This window comes from Bos indicus, chromosome 21 (genome assembly GCF_029378745.1).
Source record: "Bos indicus isolate NIAB-ARS_2022 breed Sahiwal x Tharparkar chromosome 21, NIAB-ARS_B.indTharparkar_mat_pri_1.0, whole genome shotgun sequence".
NCBI classification, from domain to species: Eukaryota; Metazoa; Chordata; class Mammalia; order Artiodactyla; family Bovidae; genus Bos; species Bos indicus.
This window is the reverse complement of record NC_091780.1, coordinates 41,489,620-41,508,156: the sequence shown is the minus strand read 5'-3', so window position 1 is coordinate 41,508,156 and position 18,537 is coordinate 41,489,620. Positions and strand designations below refer to the sequence as shown.

Genomic DNA, 18,537 nt, shown 5'->3' with positions numbered 1-18,537 from the left:
CTAATACAATGTTTCAATACAATGAGCACAATTATACACACTGATTACATAATCTGCAACCATGAAAAATAATGTTCAAGTACAGAGCAATTGTTACCAAAACACTGAAATTCTTTAAAAACCACTAATTCATTATTAGTTCCTCAAACTTAAGGATCATTAACATGAAATAAAGACTTTCTGTTTTAAAAGAACAATTATGTACTGATTAATCTCTTTACTGTTCTCCACATTCCATACTCCCACATTCCCAGACACATGCCTTGATTCATGCTGTCCTGTCCTTTGGGGATACAGATTCACTGTATATTCTCCAATAAAAACTGTACATTTCCTTTTAAGATTCAGCTCAAAATCACTTTCTTTATTATTGCTATTCTAATTCTGCTACTCAGTGATTTTCCTTTTTAGTTACATACACACTTTTATATTGAACTGCATACAGTCATTTATTTTCAGATCTTTCTAAATGTACAGAATGTTTTTAGCTATAGAATTTTTGAAGGCTGGGCAAAAATATGGCACTTAGCTGCATTAAAAAAAATATTTTCCTTCTAGGAATATGTTCACTACAGAGAATCCAGAAAACACAATGCTCCTAGAAGACCTCTACCACTTAGAAGTAAACACTGTTAAGATTTTGGCATATATTCTTTTAATCTTTTGACATATGTATACACAATATATATGATTTAAAAACAAAATCAGTATCATATTGTACACACTATTCTTTAATGTTTTAACAGCATGCCATAAACATTTTTATGCAAATCAGTATTCTTTTATAATTCCTAATCATTTCCAATGCTTTAGTCAATGGAAAAAAAATTATCTATGTAAATATAAGAACATCTTATGAAAGTAAAAAATAAAAGAATGGAAATCACTAAGATTTGAAGATGAAACACTAAAAATACACTATTTCAATCGGGACAAAATTTGCTGATATCATTAGAGAAATTTCAAACACAAAAGTCACAATTTTGTTCAGAAAGGAGGATGTGAATCAATGGTTTTCAGCAGTAGACTGGAATTTCTGCCTTTAACAAAAATTTACTTTTCACTAGAAACAACAATATCTAAATATAAATAATATGTTATATCTAAGCAATAAAGGGGTTAAATAAAGAGTATTACATTTATATGGCTGAATATCAAGCAAATACTAAATACAACCATTGGAGACTGTAGCTGATCCTTAAGCCACATGGGCTTGGAACTGTGTAGGTCCACTTATATTTTTGTCAATAAATACATATTGCAGTACTACATGATCTGTGGTTGGTTGAATCCTCAAATGAGGAACCAGGGATATTGAGGGCCAGCCCATTGTTAAGTAATACTCTGATTTTTAACTGTGTGGAGGGTTGGCATCCCTAACCCCCAGGTTGTTCTAGGGTCCGCTGTATTTAAGACAATGAAAAACTGGCATGATGAAAGTTAATGGAAAACTAGAACACAAACTGCATCTGTAACAATGACTTCCTGATTGAAAAACATGTAATATGCATAAAAGGATAAACACTAAAGGTTACTTGTAGACTTTGAATGGGGAGATTACAGGTACATTTTTATTTTCTTTATACCTTTCTCAGTTTTCTAAAATATTCTTCAATAAACTGGTATAACTCTTATAATGAGAAAGAAAAATGTTACGAACCAGAAATTGTATATTTTATAACCAAGTAAAATGATGCCCAAGATTGTCTTCACTCTTTTAACATCAAATGTTTGATTAAGGAGTTCCACATAATGTAAAACACAACGACACATACGACACAGCCAAATGTGTTAAGTGTATATGTTATAAAAGTCGGAAAAGATGGTTTCCAGTACCTTCTGTTAAACTAAGGTTTGTTGTCTACTTTTTTTCTTATAAGAACACAATGAAATAAAAGCAAAACTTGAAAAAACAAAAGTATAGATAATAAAAAGCACTTGTAAACTCACAATTCAGAGATATCTGCTGTTAACAATTTGGTATGTGTCTCATACCATGCATATTTTTTGATATGCTGAGGTAAAAAAGCATATTCAATCCCCTACTCTTAAAAAAATAATTATTTTAAGAAATAATTTAAAAGTATTACTGAAGAAAATTTGGAAAATAAAGAACCCAAAAGGTAAAAAAAAATTCAACTACTTGGATTTACCCACTATTAGCATTTAAGTGAATGTCATTTTAGTTATGCTTTATATGTATATATGTGTATATCTATACACACACACACACACGCACATGCAGGCAGATAAACGGAAAGGTAAGAGAGGATTACACCATAAAAACCAAGTTTGGCTCAAGGGCTGCCTACCCACAGGCTTTCCCTGATCTCAACAAATTTTAGCTAATACCCACAACAAATTAAGATCTTATCACTTATTTTATTTATATCACTTAATATGGTGAATATGGTTTAACACAACTCTGCTCATTCATTTGCTTGTTGACAAATTGTTCAACACAAATGTAAATTCAATGAAAGCCGAGGCCTTCCCTAGCTAATTCATTATTATATTCTTAATGTTTAGAAGAGTCCCTAATCACTGAGACAAAGGAAGTTATTTATCAAACAAATCACTGAATAGTAAACTATATTTTCACTTTATAACATACATGGCCATTTCCTGATGGTCACTGAACAAGTCTTCCACAACATGATTTTTTTGTGGTTGTTGGAAAATTACTTTATGAAGCCTTAAAAGCATTGAGTATAATTAAACTGTGGCAGAGTTAGATACAATTTAATAATAGTTCAATTCCAAAATAAAAATTATTTTAGGTGAGACCATGAAATTTCCTAACACGTGATTTTAATACACTGTGCTAAATTTTCTAAAACTCAGAGGAACTGATATTTACAGTAAATGGAGTATTTATGAAAAATCTGGCACCACCTATATTATATATATGTGTATATAGAACCCAAGATTATATGATCTAGGAAACAAATGTTGTACATCTCAATAGCAGTACTAGAATGCAGAGTTTAAGATTGGGATTTACACCATGAGATTTGGAAAAGGAGCAGATATTTTGTTTTCAAAACCTGAAGTTTTTCTCAAGACCAAAATCAACACTATAACTCCCAGACAGGAAAAAGGGAAGCTTTGCTTGCTTTAATTGTTCATCTGCATCAGAAAATCTACTATCTCTGAGATAGGAACCACTGCAATAAGAAGGGGGTGAACAGGTTCTCCCAAAGGAAGACTGTCACTTAATTATGCCTCCTGCCCTGGAACCAGGAGCAAACTCTGTTTCCCAACCTAATTAACACCAAGATGTTTCAGTAATGGTTCATCATAAACCCAGCATTCTCCATCTTCATGAAACAACCTTGTCTCCCATTGAATTTCCTTTTCCTTCCTTTTTTGGGCTTCTGCTCTTTGTCTTTCTTCAAGTCTATACCTGGCTTCAGCTGCTACATCAATGTCTCTGATTTTTAAGTTGAAAGTGATATCTTTCCAAAGGCAGCGGGATTCATATTCATTCTGATCTTCCAGCTTCCTCATTTTCTTCTTCACTATAGGCAACTTCTTGGTATCTATAAAAACTGCATTTCCCCCTGTCGAATGTTTAGCATACATTACACCATTCCATTCCCCTTCAATTGAGCAGAAAGACTTCTTGTCATTTGGAGAAAAAATCTCAGGGGTAATTCTGTGCTTCTTGGCCCCATAGAAAGGTTTAGTGTGGAAGACGATATTTGCGCTATAGCCAGTTTTGGAACAATTAATTTTGCTTTCTCTGCCTAGTTCCACCCAGGGCACCGTGAGGACAGACCTGCCGCAGCCACCGGGGAATGTGAGAATACAATGTTCATTATGCTCTAGACACGAGACACAGCCCTGCCCTATGTTGTGCACCCCAACTGACATCCTGAGGAATTTTGATTTGGTCCAGATATGAGCACAGAATTGTATCTTCTTAATAAAACATTCAGCATAAAAGGCTGAAATGGGTGGATGATGAGAAACCTGTTCAGCCACGGATGTTACACTATTCTTGGAAACCCAGGGAACTGGTCCTTCTGAAACTAGCTCTGCACTCTCTTCAGTATCATTTGGTAATGTGCACTGACGCTGAAAGATTTCTCCCAAAATGGGGTTGTATGGCTTTTTGGTTAATCGATCCTTTCCTTTCTGCATGAAAGGTTGAGAAATACAATTTCACAACCTGAATCATTCGGTCTCTGGCATCCTTCTGGTCACTAATACTCACAAACAGGTCCGGATGTGTAAAAAACTCTGCCTATGTTTCTAAAAGAGATCTTTTTTCAAGAATAACTGTTGGAAGAACTACCTTTGTAAGATCCAAGTCTAACCTGTGACAACAGATGCATGATAACGCTTTTGTGCTCTTCCACTGACCTTGCCTCCCCTTCGTCATTTCCATCATCATGTGAATCGAAAAGGTCAGCATCACTTGTTCCATTGGACATGGAAGAATTAAGTGATTCTGTGGTATCTGGGTGCTTTAGACTATTTCCCGAGCAGCTGTGTGTCAAGACTGGATCAATAGATCCAGAGGAATCTATTAAGTGTTTTGGGGATGAGCCACTTTGATGGAACTCATCTGTATCATAGAATTCATCTTCATTGCTAGAGTAAGAGAACTCTGGGACTTTGTTTGGAGACAAGTTGACATGGCTTGGATAAGTCAGACTACTACTAGGTGGTGAGTGGCCACTGCCTATACTATTTGGTGTTGGAGTCTGATAATGTCCCAAGGTTGCTAATACAGGTCCAACTGGTAGAGAAGATGGATGCTGCTCTGACTTACAGAACCTCTGAGTAGTTCTGGAGGTAAGACAGTCTGGGAAGGCATTGTGTTGACCACAGGTTCCAAGGGACTATTGCATCCACAGGATTAATAGTACTTATAATTCTATCTGCATGATTCTCTGCAATATACTGGTCTTTAGCAATCTGCAGCAACACAATGCAGTGTTTAATTGATTCTACCATGCTATTTGTTGTCTCTTTGAGGGTTTCAATTTCCTTTCTCTGTTCATCATCTTTGTTTGCAGTTTTGAAGTCTGTCATCAAAAAGCTTCAACTGTTCTATCAAGATCTGTAGGTAAGCATCAGCCTCTGTAAGTTTCTTATTAAAGTTTTGGACACTAGGAACAAATCCTGAATCCAAACCCCCAGGGGGCGACGGGATGGAGGCAAGGAGAGAATCACACTCATGCCCAAGGCCTGGGCAAGTAGCAGAGTCCCTGGGAACTCAGGGATGGGAGCCAGACCCTCTCCCAGACCCTCCAGAAGTGGGTCTAATCATTCCGCAAGTGGCCAGCAAGAAAGCCATTCACCAAGGCCCCAGCCCTCTCTGCCTCCAGGGGAGCCGAGGGCCCCTTCCAAGCACCCCTCTTTGCCCCCTTCTGCTGAATCAACCCACAACATGATTTGTAATGATTCAATGGCATTCCTTGTAGAAATGATATAATTTCAACCCTATTCCTTGACAATCTGGTTGATTTTCAAAATTTGATTATTATACCTGCTTCTAAGATTTTGTAACTCTAGTTTCTTCTTTGGGATTAATTCTTAAGAGAAAGCTAGGTCAAAGCTATTTCTTTTAAAAATACCTTTTATACCAGTGAGCAAAATTTTGACAATTTATATTTCTAATAGTGGAGTATAAACACATCAATTTTACTGGATCCTTGGCACATTTTCTAAATCTTTGCATTATATTAATCTGCAGTTCTCTAATTACTAGTGAAAATTAAAACATCTTAAAAATGTTTTAGAGCCATTTGACCCAAAACATTTCAGTTTTTGACTTTTTCATCTCACACCAGTGAAGAAAATATAGGGAAAAAAAAGAAAGAAAGAAAAGGCAAATAAAGAAAAGGCAGCACTATTTTATATAAAGTTGTGGAAAAAGTGGGGGGGAAATACATATTTATGCCATTGAACAACAACAAAAAATAATAAGGCACTATTAAATTTTCTTGGTAACATTTCCAGTTTTCTTGGAACTTGACTTCCACTATACTTTCTTAAATGACAGGAACTTAAGAATAAAACAAAACTTACTTCCACTGTTTGATATACTGTAAGGGATTAAGGTTGCATCCTGCATCAGTTAAAGCTTTTTTGTACTGCTCCAAATCAGCCTGAAATAAGAATATGACAAAAACCTTTACTTTCATGAAAGAGACCATTTTGTTTGTTGTCATCTGATTAATCAAAAAGTTAGACTAAAGGCATGAGCACCTAAGTAAGTGGAGTGGTACCTTAAGGGAGCACCCAAATGAGTAACCAAGACAAAAATCACATACAATGAAAATTACCTTTAACAGGCTCCCAAATCACCTAAGCAGTATGGTGTTTTGTCATCCCTCAGCAAGCCCAACAGAGTCAGTTTTTCCTCCACTGTTGACATAGATTGTTTGTTCTTGGAATAAGCATTAAATGAAAGATCTGGATTGATCAAGAATATTTCAAAACTGGAAACATGAAGGCAGTGACGCTGACTTAGGGGAATCACTGCAGAATCAGGTGGTCCCATCTCATATTCACTGTAAATGTCCAAAGTTATTAACTGAACAACAGGTGATCTATACTTTTTAACAGTTAAATAGTTCTCTTTCTTAGTCTTTTATTTCCTAACGAGTAAAGTCCAGTTGAATTTATGTCACGGGAGCTATCACAGCAACTCCATCATAAAACTTTTCTAAGAAAAGAAACTTTTAAGCTCACCATCAATCAGAGCTGCTTCATATTCTGGGAGCTGTTAATCTGACAGTGAGCTGCCCTGGTGGCTCAGATGGTCAAGAATCTGCATGCAATGCAGGAGACCCGGGTTTGATCCCTGGGTTGGGAAGAGTCCCTGGAGATGGGAATGGCTACCCACTCCAGTATTCCTGCCTTAGAGAATTCCATGGACAGAGGAGCCTGGTGGCTTACAGTCCATGAGGTTGCAGAGTCAGACACAAGTGAGCAACTAACACTTTCAATCTGACATCAATAGTCAAAATTTGCCCCAAGCCTCTTAATGATTACTTATAAAAAGACATAATTCTTACCAAAAATAAATAAATCATAAATTCCTGGGCTTCCCTGATAGCCCAGTTGGTAAAGAATCTGCCTGAAACGCAGGCGACCCTGGTTTGATTCCTGGGTCAGGAAGATCTGCTGGAAAAGGAATAGGCTACCCACTCCAGTATTCTTGGGCTTCCCTTGTGGCTCAACTGGTAAAGAATCTGCCTACAATGTGGGAGACCTGGGTTCAATCCCTGGTTGGGAAGATCCTCTGGAGAAAGGAATGGCTACCTACTCCTGTATTCCGGCCTGGAGAATTCCATGGATTATATAGGCCATGGGGTAGCAAAGAGCTGGACACAACTGAGCAATTTGCACTTTCATATATTCCTAAGAAAATACTATAGATAGATTTTTAGAATCCCTTAAGCTATAGGTACACACCTATTAATGACAGAGATCTTTCTAGAAAGAAACTTATATTGTAGTCACCTCTCATTAGCAGTTTTGCCTTCCAGGTTCCAGCTCCTGTGGTCAACAAAGGTCTGAAAATACTAAATGGAAATTCCCAGAAACAAACAATTCATGAGTCTTAAATTGTGCCCCGTTTGGAAAAGCATGATGATATCTTATGCTGTCCTGCTCAGTCCTGCCCCAACCAGTGACATCCTCTGCTCCTGACATCTAACCATCAACATCGTCATGGCTTGATGACACAGGATCACCTGAAGCAGATGATTCTCCTTCACGTCAGAAGGCCCATAGTAGTCTAATGCTACGTCTCAATGCCTACGTCATTCACCTCATTTCATCTCATCACACAGGCATTTTATCAGCTGACATCATCAACATGAGAAGGATGAGTATAATAACTGTATTTTGAGAGAAAGTCCACATTCATATAACTTTTTATTATGGTATATTGTTATAATTATTCTATTTTATTAGCCGTTTTTGTTCATCTCTGTGTCTAATTTATAAATTAAACTTTTTATCATCAGTATGTATGTATAGGAAAAAACAGTATATATGGTAGTGAGGGGGCATTTGGTACTATTAATGGTTTCAGGCATCCAATGGGGGTCTTAGATTATCTCTCCCTTGGATAAGGGGGGACTACTGAACTTTCTAACTAAATTAAAAGTCAAGAGACATATTCCTAGTATAAAGCAGAATTGACCTAAAGCAAATACTGGTTTACTTTTCTGTTTTAACATGTCAAACAAAAAGAAGCCTCACAATCTACCAGACATCAGAAAAATAATTGCTATCAGCAAGGGAAAGCAGTTTGCAACAGCTGTTATCATTCTAGGTGTCTTTCCCAAGGTCCTTACGCTAGTTGCTCATCTAGTAAAACTATACAAGTTAATATCAGAAAGAGTGAACAGGTCTTTGATGCAGCAACAATACAAAAATCACTGCTCTCCTTCAGAGTAAGTCAATTACCTCTGCACACTTAAAAAATTTTTTCCCTCAAAAGCAGTTGATGGCTCATTAAAGAAAACGAAAACAACAAAATATCCCACAATCTACTCTTCCACTGAGGGAAAAAAAAAATCTAGAAAGGAAAACCAATCATTTTTCAATAATTCTTAGAAATTTATTCTAATATAAAAGTAGCTTTTTTTTTTTACTTTAGTACAAAATTTCAATGCTATTTTTACATGAATCATATGACAGATATGAATCTGAAGTTTAATCTTACGAAATTATTTATATAACTTTTGGAATTTAAGTTATTTTCCTCCGAGTGACTTCTTTGTATTTTATAAAGGACATTAGTCTTAAACAACGCAAAATATTACCAAACTTTTCAGTTAAAGCTTAATTTCTTGTAAGTATTAGTGGCTACAGCTTAGAGAAATGGAACTTCTAGGATCATCACATCATGAGAAATGGTAAGCTCAATCTTTGAAAAAAAGTAGAGCAAAAACTTGGTTAACTTAGTTTAGAATAGTTATTTCCAGAAATAGGAATTTTGGCCACCTGAATTCTGTTCATGTTCAAACAACTTAAAAGTGGTGAGATATTTCATAAGTAAATCGTTCTCTTGGTGACAAATACTGCTATAAAATTCAGCAGCAAATAGAACTAGCCTTAAGAAACTGTTTTTCTTTTAAAGGAAGGAATGAAATGATCATTTGGCCATAGTGGTTTTTACTTCTATTTTTGAAACAAGTAAGTATCCCCCTTTCCTCCCAATAACTGAATACAGAGGACATACCTCAGAAGGTGCTTGCTGGGCACTTATGTAATAGATAAGAAACAGCCTCATTTTATCTTCTGGAGTTCCTGCTACAAAGGGGAAACAGATGAGGGAAAAAAAAGACTTTCATAATTCCAGTTGTTATGTATTATAGTCAAGACTATAAACTCAAGGCATACATAAATGTGACAAAATAAGCTTGATTCAAATGATTTAACGTTACAGGCACTAAATTAAAATCATGTAAAATACAGATATGGAAAAAGATGAAATACTACAGGACTACAGGATTACCATCTGCAGTCTATCTTCCAAACTGTCTATAATGTTGAGATTAATGTTTCAGATATAAACTCAAAAAGAAAAAAATGGTATAGGTAGGATAATCACATAATTCTAAAACACAACCCTTTTGAAATGCAAAGGGGGATGCTAAATAATACTTATGTAAGGACAACTTTGGAGAAGGCAATGGCACCCCACTCCAGTACACTTGCCTGGAAAATCCCATGGATGGAGCCTGGTAGGCTGCAGTCCATGGGGTCGCTAGGAGTCGGACACGACTGAGCAACTTCACTTTCTCTTTTCACTTTCATGCACTGGAGAAGGAAATGGCAACCCACTCCAGTGTTCTTGCCTGGAGAATCCCGGGGACGGGGGAGCCTGGTCGGCTGCCGTCTATGGGGTCACACAGAGTCGGACACGACTGAAGTGACTTAGCATAGCATAGCAAGGACAACTTGGTATAAAAATGGGACTATCCTAGGAAACCAGTTGCATGCTCGCCCCACCAGGCACTAGTTTATGAAACCCTGCTGGCTAAAATCATCTAACTGAGCCCAAGGTCATACTTCTGAGATTGGAGCCACTAAATAAATATGTATTTCTCCTCCTTTTGAAAGGTCTATGAAGATTTATAAAAACCATATGTCTATAGTATAATATACCACTGTATTATGCAGATTATATTTGCCTGCAATTTTAGGACAAAATAGAAGATTTCAGAGAAATTTCTTGCTTGCAGTGAGTATTCTGAGCTACTTCTATTATCCAAAGCCTGAGACTGTCCAGAGAATCTTTATTCTCCCCTCAGTTACTGGGTGTGCTCTGGTGCAAAGTGATAAGACAGTTCTCATAGGTAACTCAGTTTCACTATTCAACAAATACCAATATGCATTCTCACTTCAAAGTGTATACCAACATCTAAGAACTCAGAATTGTTATACTTCACTACAGAATAAAAACAAGAATAATTTTTTCAAAACATACTGATGACGCATTGATTTTTTTTTATCTTCAAATTATCCTTACTCCCTAAATATGACAAAGACTTGGTAATAAAGATGATTCTTGGTAATAAAGACTCAGGCTGTCCTAAGTTCTTATGTTTACAAATAGATATAGTATTTTAAACATTCTGAAGTAGGTTACAGGATGAAGGGTCTTGTTTAAATCCTAGGATAAAGCTGGTATTTTTGTTTTAACAGGTAATTAGCCTGTCTGGGTTCAGGCCAAAGTTCCTACCAGCCTCCGTGAGTTGTGGTTCTATCATGGACTCTATTTTCAAAACGTCTGCAGTGCTACTCGGCTCTGTCCCACTGCCCAGTGGCCAGTATAGGAATTTGGAGGTCATCTTGTCCTTCACCTTTCAGTCCTTGGAATTGCTGTGTAGGATCAGATTTAGGCATGAACAACTCAGAGGCGAGCCCAGGAATTCATTAACAACTTTATAGGGTTGCTTTCCTGAGCTCCTTCCTTCCTTCTGTAACCTCCCTGGTACTTTCCAGTTTCCTTGGCCTTCCCTTTTTGGTGCTCCAGCCAGAAAGCTTTGGCTTTAGTTACCCTGTTCCATTTCCTGCAACTATGACAAAGCAGTTAGAGGACAAAGAAAGATGAATGAGGGCTGCTGTAGTCTCTTGGGGTAAGGGCTCCTAAGATATGAGAGAAAGGTTTCCCTCCCTCAGAGTTTTAGGGACGTGTGGGTCCCTGCTGTTGCTTTTAATATCCTCAGCATATAGCACGGCCTTTTCTAAGTTCAGTTCAGTTCAGTTCAGTTGCTCAGTCGTCTCCGACTCTTTGCGACCCCAAGAACCGCAGCACACCAAGCCTCCTTGTCCATCACCAAATCCCGGAGTCTACCCAAACGCATGTCCATCAAGTCGGTGATGCCATCCAACCATCTCATCCTCTATTGTCTCTTTCTCCTCCTGCCTTCAATCTTTTCCAGCATCAGGGTCTTTTCAAATGAGTTAGCTCTTCGCATCAGGTGGCCAAAGTACTGGAGTTTCAGCTTCAACATCAGTCCTTCCAATGAACACCCAGGACTGATCTCCTTTAGGATGGACTGGTTGGATCTCCTTGCAGTCCAAGGGACTCTCAAGAGTCTTCTCCAACACCATAGTTCAAAAGCATCAATTCTTTGGTGCTTAGCTTTCTTTATAGTCCAACTCTCACATCCATACATGACCACTGGAAAAACCATAGCCTTGACTAGACGGACCTTTGTTGGCAAAGTAATGTCTCTGCTTTTTAATAATGCTGTCTAGGTTGGTCATAACTTTCCTTCCAAGGAGTAAGTATCTTTTAATTTCATGGCTGCAATCACCATCTGCAGTGATTTTGGAGCCCAGAAAAATAAAGTCAGCCATTGTTTCCACTGTTTCCCCATCTATTTGCCATGAAGTGATGGAATCAGATGCCACGATCTTAGTTTTCTGAATGTTGAGCTTTAAGCCAACTTTTTCACTCTCTTCTTTCACTTTCATCAAGAGGCTTTTTAGTTCTTCTTCACTTTCTGCCATAAGGGTGGTGTCATCCATATATCTGAGATTATTGATATTTCCCTCTTTTCTAACAGTGGGTGCTTATTCTGCTCAGAGAAGGAACAGTTCCCACTCTTCAACAAGGAGAAACATATTTATAATTCCAACAGGGTCAATGCCCTAAAGCCTCTGCTAAAGTTTTTAAGTCATGGGATACTAAGAATTGGAGGGCATGCAATGCTTATAATGACATTAGTTACAGAGGAACTAAATGGAAATTGGAAAAATGTATCCTTTACAACTGTGAGTATTCCAGAGTCTGGAGCTAGCAGCTAAAGGCTGGATCCTCCAGTCACATCCAAGTTTCTACTACAACTGCTATTTTAAAGGCAGAGTTTCCTCACTGAATAATTTGATACTTCAGAGAACAGTTTTAAGTATAATTCAGAGAGCTTTTTTTCTCCCTGGAAAATTTGAGTAAGGTGTTGAACTGCCTTCCCACCATTCCCAAATGTTAAGGACATTCTCCAAATACAGTAACTTCAAAATAACAGAATATAATAACATATCAAAATCAGAAAATTAGTGTTGGTCCATTACTACTATCTAATCCTTAGATGTCACTCCAAGGTTCACCTACTGTCTCTATAATATCCTTTATGGGAAAAAGAATCATGTGTTGCTGCAAAGAGCTGTCATCTCTTACACACAGTTGTCTTCTGTATGAAACAGTTCCTCAAGTCTTTCTTGACTTCATGGCCTTGATAAAGATTATAGGCTATTTTTTTCCTTCCTTTTGGTAGAATACTCCACAATTAATTTTTGACTGAATTTCCTCATGCTTAGATTCAGGCTGTACATCTTTGACAGGAATACAACAAAAGTGATACTGTATTTTTATACTGAATCTTGTGGGTGGTACACTATTTCAGTATGACTCATTACTGGTGATGTTCAATGGGATTACCTAATAAGGCATCTATCAGGCTTCTTCTCTATCAAGTTATTTTTCTTCCTCTGTAAGTAATAAGTATTTTGTAGGGAGGTACTTTGAAACTGTATACATAATCTGGAAAATTTCTGTTTATTCACTAATTATATCTGCATGGACTCATGGCTTCCTATTTCATTCAGTATGTTATAATCTGTTATCATCATTATTTACTTTGGTACTGTCATGATCTGGCCATTGGGGGCCTCTTCAAGCTGACTTTTGGGTTCTTTTTGACACATTCCATCATGTTTTGAGTACTTCCCTTGCTTTCTGATACAACACAATGTTTCAGGCTTATTTTGTACTTCCTCTTCCTAGAATCAACCATTTATTTCACCAACGAGTCCTAGTGGAAAGTGGAATACAGAAGCTAAAAGTTCTACTACTGGAGAACTGTTGCTCCTCATCCTGCTCAAGTGGCAGAACTAGGGAATGCATATATTTGAGTACACACACATATAAAATCTATAGTTACTTCTCTATTTGACAAGTATTTAGTGAAAATGCCAAGTCCACGTTGGCACCTCCAATTCCAATATTACAGGATTCATTCTAGTTTTCTTCCTTTTAATATTTGTAACTTTCATCTCTGACAATGGGAAACCTCACTCCTGAAACCTCACTCCCATTATATTATCTGATGTATTTACTTATTTAACCAGTCCCCTGTATGTAACAAATATCCTAACTCTGCTACTGTCTGCTTGCCTGCAGAGATGTCATCTCACTCCAATCTGGTTCTGATTCCCCACAATGGACACACACATATGCTTGGCTATACTTCTCACCCCATCTGAGCCCATGCCTGGTTTGTCCCGTGCAGGGTCACCCTCCTTAATCTGATACGGGCCTCAGACTCCAGGACTAAACTGCTCCCACATATGGACACCCTGCTCACCTCACTTGGGACTCTGATACCTCCAGTTAGATTACCAACCATCCCTCTACCTGATTTGTGGATGCCTTCTCATTCTGCTTGGGTTCTGACATCTTGTTCTGGACTAAAGCGGTACTTGGAGAAGAAAAGAACAACCCACTCTAATATTCTTGCCTAGGAAATCCTAAGGACAGAGGACTGGAGGGCTACAGTCCATGGTGTCACAAGACCTGAACACGACTTAGTGACTAAAAGAACAAGAGTGACACTAGACTGCCAAGTGCAGGAGCGTCTACCTTGCTCTGCTCTACTCAACGTCTTTAAAATGAATTGGTTTGAGAAAGTAAGGGAAATGAAAAAAGTTCTGATTGTTTTTTTAATCAGCATATTTTTTGCTTAAACTTTACTCAAAACTGTAAATAACAAGAAATAACTCTGAAGTGATGGACTTAGATATATGTTACATATTTTTTCACTGTAAAGTACACATACCTTCAAAATGTTATGTTCTCCCCACAAATCTAGCTTTTTATAAGTGTGAGCAATAATAGGGATTCTCAGAAATTTTTATGAATAGAACCTTTTAATTACAAACATTTCAAAAAAATTGTTTATTACCTTCCAACTTGATATAAAATCTAAAAGTCATAACCAAAATAACAACTCAAAAACCATTATCAGCTGAAGAACTTGTATGTAAAATAGAAGCTTAATAGCTTATGTGATTTTTATTCATTTTTGAAAAGAGCTGAGATCTGAATTGAAAACTCTTTTGAAATTATCAACAAGTCTCTAAAGTTTAGAGAATTTCAGAGGCTAAAACTCTATGTTTATGATCATTGTAATTGAAAACAATAATTAGATTATATATTCCAAGTACAAATAGTTATATCTTGTTTAAAGAAAATCTAACAAACATATTTAGATAAAGGGATTGTCTACAGAGTTTCTTTAAAAGTGAACTGCCAAAGTATTTAAAACAGAATTCAGTTTTAGATACTGATACATCTTTTTAGGAAGCTCTATAGGATTAAACCAAAGTAGAATGTGTGTCATGCTTGGTTTGAATATTTTACCTTCAAATCTTGCCTGAGCCAGCAGAAATTGAGCTTCAAATGTATCACTTTAAACAAATGAATATTAAAAGTGCTTATATACTAATACATTGATAAAGCATACCTTCAAAGAAAAGTTCAATAAAATGCAAATAATTTTTCTAATTTAGGAACTGCCATGCTACGAACTTCTCAACAGGAAATAGCTCATTTAATTATCTCATTAATAGCAAAGATTGTAAGAAAAACAATAATTCTATTCAAATTTTACTCAAACTGAAAGGCTGGATTCATCAGATGAAAAACTTATATTAACCTCAAATTTATGATACATACCATCAGGATCTGATATTATATCTAGAAGAGATTTATCCAGAGTAGTTTTGCTCATTATTTTTTCTTCATATTCAAAATACACATCCAGTTTTCTTGCCTGTTTCAAAATATGTATCAGAGAACATTAAACCATAAAAACATACTAAAAACCTCTCTGCTTACTAGTGCCTATTTTCTATGATCAATTTTAAAAACAAATGTTGATTTCCTAGTAGAATTTACTTTTACTTTATTTTACTTTTAACCATACACTTAATGTACAAAATGAGATTGACTATTTCATTTATATTTGACTTATAAATTTAGAATAACTCTGCATGTCATATGTTAACAAAGACAAAAATCACACAAATCTCAATTATTGTATTAATAAGTAACTACCATATAAATAACACTGTTTCATGCAAATTAATGTCAAGGGTCAAGTTATGTTTACTTTTTAGTGAGTAAATCCATATGTTTTTATCCTAACTAGACAGAAAGTTATCCTAATTATTTTCGATTGCTTAAACTGTTCCTCATTAATTTTCCCACTAAATACTTTGAACTTTAGATAATGCAAAAGTAGTCAAATTTTGCTTTTCTGTACAGCAGGTTTTCTCATAACCCAAGGTATATAAAAATCATGAAGTATCTATTAGATTATGCTTTAGATGAAAGACAAGAACATGCTTTACTACTGAAGGTGTTACCAATCTAAGTAGAAATCATTCATGAAATAAATGAGAACACAGAGATATCAATAAAGAATCAAAATACAAATACAGAATAAACATTAAGATGATAGAATGAAATAAATATTAACCAGTTGTAGAGAAGTGATGAATTCTGAGCTGTTCTGAAAGTGATTTGGGGACATGGATAGACAGAGTTCATTTCACTTAAAGGAATCGTGTATGTGTGTGAGTATGCCTGTGTGTGTGTGTTAGTCGCTCAGTTGTGTCTGACCAGGCTCCTCTGTCCGTGTGTGTGTGTGTGTGTGTTAGTTGCTCAGTTGTGTCCAACTCTTTGCAACCCCATGGACTATAGCTCTCCAGGCTCCTCTGTCCACGGGATTCTGCAGGCTAAAGAATCTGGAGTGGGTAGCCATCCCCTTTTCCAGGGATCGAAACCCAGGTCTCTCAACTACAGGTGGATTCTTTACTGTCTGAGCCACCAGGAAAGCCCTGGTTAAAGGGATCATATCAGGCACGATCAGAGTGGATAGATCTGAATGGCAGATTCAGCAGTGATTTCATACATGAGGCAACAGGTGATCAACCCCTCAATCCCACTCCTCCACAGTGGCATACAAGGCCAGAGCTTTAAACAGATGAAATGCTCAGCTTGAAAATCAAAACATGAAAAGGTAAATATACTGAGACCTGTCCTCACTCCTATCCTTTTCTACCCCATTTCCACCTGCGTCTTTGGCTATTTATTTCTCCTATAGTTTTTCAGCTTCTCTATGCAAATGTAAGCAAATAGTATCTATATCCTAATATCCCTCTGCTTTCTGACACAAAAGGCAATATACTATACTCTGCTGTCCCTTGTTTTCACTCAGCAATATATTTTACACCAGTACACGGAGAATTTCCTTGAATGAAGTTGAGATAAGAGTTAATAAACTTTGTAATAGAGTTTTTGTTTTTTTACAAATGGCTCTCCACATTTTTTTTAGATTCCCTGATACAGGAATTATTTTAATTACTGTATAAAGCTACTTTGAATAAACAATATAGATACATGCTGAAGTACTAGGAATGGAAAAATGCAGTATCAAAAATGAACAAAAGTAACAGAAAGGAGATCCTAGGAAAGTGACCATGGTGGTGACTGTGGGAATGGAAACAAAGAGACGTATACTTAATAACTAACATGAGAATGTGCGTAGGAAGGAAAATAGTGAAAAAAGTCAAAGATTCCTGGGAAATAAAATGACGGTAGTAGGAACTGTGTGTGCTTAGTCACTCAGTTGCATCCAACTCTTTGTGACCCCATGGACTGCAGTCCGCCAGGCTCCTCTGTCCATGGGGATTTTCCAGGCAAAATACTGGAGTGAGTTGCCATGCCCTCCTCCAGGGGATCTTCCCAACCCAGGGATCGAACCCAGGTCTCCTGAATTGCAGGCGGATTACTTACCAATCTAGGCCACCAGGGAAGCCCTATGTTAACTTAAATGGACTGGGAAAGCCTAATTATCTGTAGAATAAAGCCAAGAATGGAAGGGGGAAGGAGATAAAATAAGGTGTTAGGCTGACTTTCAGGGCCTCATAATCTGCTCCAGCCAACTTTTCTGTTTTACCACTATTCACCAGGTTCAGTTCCCTCTAGTCACATCAATTAACTCATTGACTTTTCATTAAAAGTAGTGAATGCCTTTAATCCTCAAGGCTTGGGCTTGAATTATTCTCTTAGCTTTTTTAGAATGCATTTCTCCTCCATCACCTGCCCAGTGAATTCTACTAATTTTTCAAGGTCCAGCATCTTTGCAGCTTCTCTATAACTCTTAAACCTCTGTTTCTTCCCTTTCTTGCTCCTTTCCAATCTCCTTCTTCACTGGGAGAATTAATTAAGCCCTTAAGTGTGTACTGACAGCACTTCATACACTTCTCCATAACAGCAATGATTACACCACATTACTCTCTTTGGTTTACATACCCTTTTAGAACTATACACTTCCTAGAATGTTTCTAATTAATTGTTTAACCCTAGGAGTCTAACAAAGCACCTGTCTTGCAACAAAATATATGTCAAATTTCTAAGCTAAGAGCAAGACATATACAGATCAAGTAATCATCTTTAAAAGTTATGAAAGTAGATAAATGAACTTCCAGAAGTGAAAAATGCAGAGAATCAAGCTTTAGTGATTTAATAGATAAAATTCAGTATGCTAAATGCTATAATGGAATCTAACGTGTGTACCTACATAAATGAAGAAAGGTGGCTCACTTAGACTCATTTTGCTCTTCTTGATGTATTAACTTATCCACATTTTAACTTCTAATGAACAATGGAAGCAGAATTAAAAAACAAGTTAATCTGATGGCTAATGGGTAGACATTCTTTTGAAGGTGATAATGTTCTAAAATTGCCTTGTGATTATGGTTGTGTAACTCTGAATATAGTAAAAAACCACTAAATTGCATGCTTTAAAAAGGTGAATTGTATGGTATGTGAACTCTATTTCCATAAAGGAGTTAAATAAAAATCATGTAGCATTTCAATATACTGACTGAGAAGGAGCCTCATGAGGGAGGGAAAGGAATGAAGTAAAGATCTTCTAACCTGCATAAGAGAACTAGTATCTGTTCAGTACCTAGTATGTGCTAGGC

The 18,537-nt window shown here is 36.7% G+C and overlaps 1 protein-coding gene and 1 pseudogene across 2 annotated transcripts in view; both read right to left on the bottom strand.

Moving 5' to 3' along the window:
- SCFD1 (sec1 family domain containing 1) overlaps nt 1-18,537 on the bottom strand; it is a 113,087-nt gene that overhangs the window by 33,311 nt on the left and 61,239 nt on the right. For both annotated transcript variants that reach the window (XM_019983565.2, XM_070775421.1), the window contains 3 exons: nt 15,221-15,317; nt 9,215-9,285; nt 6,043-6,122 (listed from right to left, as the gene is read on the bottom strand). In XM_019983565.2, coding sequence (XP_019839124.1) covers nt 6,043-6,122; nt 9,215-9,285; nt 15,221-15,317 — 248 coding nt within the window. The remainder of the gene's footprint in view (nt 1-6,042; nt 6,123-9,214; nt 9,286-15,220; nt 15,318-18,537) is intronic.
- Nucleotides 2,727-6,036, bottom strand: LOC109575440 (oxysterol-binding protein-related protein 9-like; annotated as a pseudogene).